Here is a 1,749-nt window from a genome sequence, read left to right on the forward strand (position 1 = left end):
CCCCCCCCCTCGTCTCCTTCCTTGTTTCTCTGAACATCCCCTCTCCTTCCTTGATCCTCAATACATCTCCCCTCCTCCTCCTTCTATGACTCATAAAATGTATGACATCATAATATTACTCCTGAAGTCCACATTTCTTGATGTCGTTCGCAGGCGAAAGCCGGTGCGTCACGCTGCCGACGACGACTTGAGCTCCGATGGTGAATTTGACCACCCGTACGACCCAAGTTCTATAACCTCGCTGCTGACGGAGAGCAATCTGCAGACCAGCTCCTGCTGAGCGACCCGCCACCACCCTAAGGCTTTATCATGTGACATTGACTGTTATGGGCGCAGCGGGGCCCCGCTTACCGCTATGCTTCACCTGGACCATCCCCAACCAAACTGTGCATCCATTACTGTCTCGGCTGTCCGCAGAGGAGCGTTCTTCCTGAATGTAAATATTTTTTGCACTGCTCGGTGGCAGCCTCATACAGACATTGTGCGTCTCTGCCTAGCACCTTCCTCCTGGGAATTTAATAAAAAATTGTCATCTGCTGTAGTGGCAGGAGCACAAGGGGTGAATGTAGCCTGCTGTGCCTTGCCTGCGCAGTTTTGTTTTTCGCCAAGTCTGGCCATCCTGCTGATGTAAGCGCCCTCTGCCCGGCCCTGCTGCGTCCCGCTCTGTGTGGCCTTCTGATATAGAGTCCATAACATGGTGCTAGACCCACCTTTCCAGCTAGATCCACCCAGTGCCTCAACAAGGCTTGTATGACCTCCGCCAGAGCCTCAAACTTCATTGACTGCCTGCGTCCCTGTCTGCACGCCGCCTTTCTTACCTTGCATGTTTGTAGCTTTGTTTATTACTGGGCCTGTAAATTCTGTTATCGGTGGGACAAACGGGAATGGCGAAGAGGACTATTCTGTGAAAATTGTAGAAAGGAAAAGCCACGCCTCGTTTTTTTGTTTGTTTTTTATTCGCGTCTGCAGCACCTTTTGGAGGGAAATCCATAACTAAGAAGTTTTCTTAATATGAAAATGATCAGCAAATAAGGGTGGAAGATGGAGGTCGGTGTGCACAATGTATGTCTTTCTCATTCAGGAATTCTAATACAGTCAGGTTATACTGCCACCTACAGGAGGCATGGTGGACACTGGCAAAATAACAAACAAACAATAAGCCAGCCCCTAGTGTAACTCCTCCTCTACCCAGCATGCCTCAGTTTTTTCTACTGTCTTAGGAGGATGGTTGACATCCTTTCTCTTGCTCCAATTTTTTTTAGTGCGGGCCTTTTATCATTAAATAGTTGTTCCTCCCGGGGTTTTGTTTGGTCGACCACATCACATTTTCAGTCCCTTGTTTCCTGTCGGAAGTTTCTTATTGGTTCACCTGTTTTTTTTTAACTGATTGTTCAGCATGTGCCCGGGCAAAGTCTTCCTCTGTGGTGGTGACCATCCTGGTCTGGAGCATCAGGTTGACCCTCTGAGCTCTCCTTCTGGTAGTGTGGTCAGGCTCTACCTTTCTAATAGGGGTTCATCTAATTCCTTCAGATTCAGGCATTGGTCCTTCAAGTGACTCTTGGACTGCAGGCGGTCCCCAGTCCTCCCAATGAGGCCTGTCATCTTTGCTGTGTTGCCCATCGCTCAGTTGGCCTGCCGTTGGACACCTTGACTGTATCAGGGAACTTGTGAACTTCAATAAACGAGGAAGAACATTTTTGTACCGTAAACTCCGTTTCTTGTAGTCCGTTGAGGGAAACAGATCCCACG

The 1,749-nt window shown here is 48.9% G+C and overlaps 1 protein-coding gene across 3 annotated transcripts in view; it reads left to right on the forward strand.

Moving 5' to 3' along the window:
* The window catches only part of CGN (cingulin), a 47,295-nt gene extending 46,914 nt beyond the window's left edge, over positions 1-381 (forward strand). For 2 of the 3 annotated variants that reach the window (XM_018569352.1, XM_018569353.1), the window contains exon 21: positions 154-380. In XM_018569352.1, coding sequence (XP_018424854.1) covers positions 154-280 — 127 coding nt within the window. In that variant the 3' untranslated portion in view covers positions 281-380. Of the gene's footprint in view, positions 1-153 lie in introns of all 3 variants that reach the window. The other variant, XM_018569351.1, reaches the window with a different exon arrangement.
* The last annotated feature ends 1,368 nt before the right edge of the window (positions 382-1,749 follow it).

The sequence above is a fragment of the Nanorana parkeri genome, unplaced genomic scaffold (assembly GCF_000935625.1).
Source record: "Nanorana parkeri isolate BGI_ZX_2015 unplaced genomic scaffold, ASM93562v1 scaffold1324, whole genome shotgun sequence".
Lineage (NCBI taxonomy): Eukaryota > Metazoa > Chordata > Amphibia > Anura > Dicroglossidae > Nanorana > Nanorana parkeri.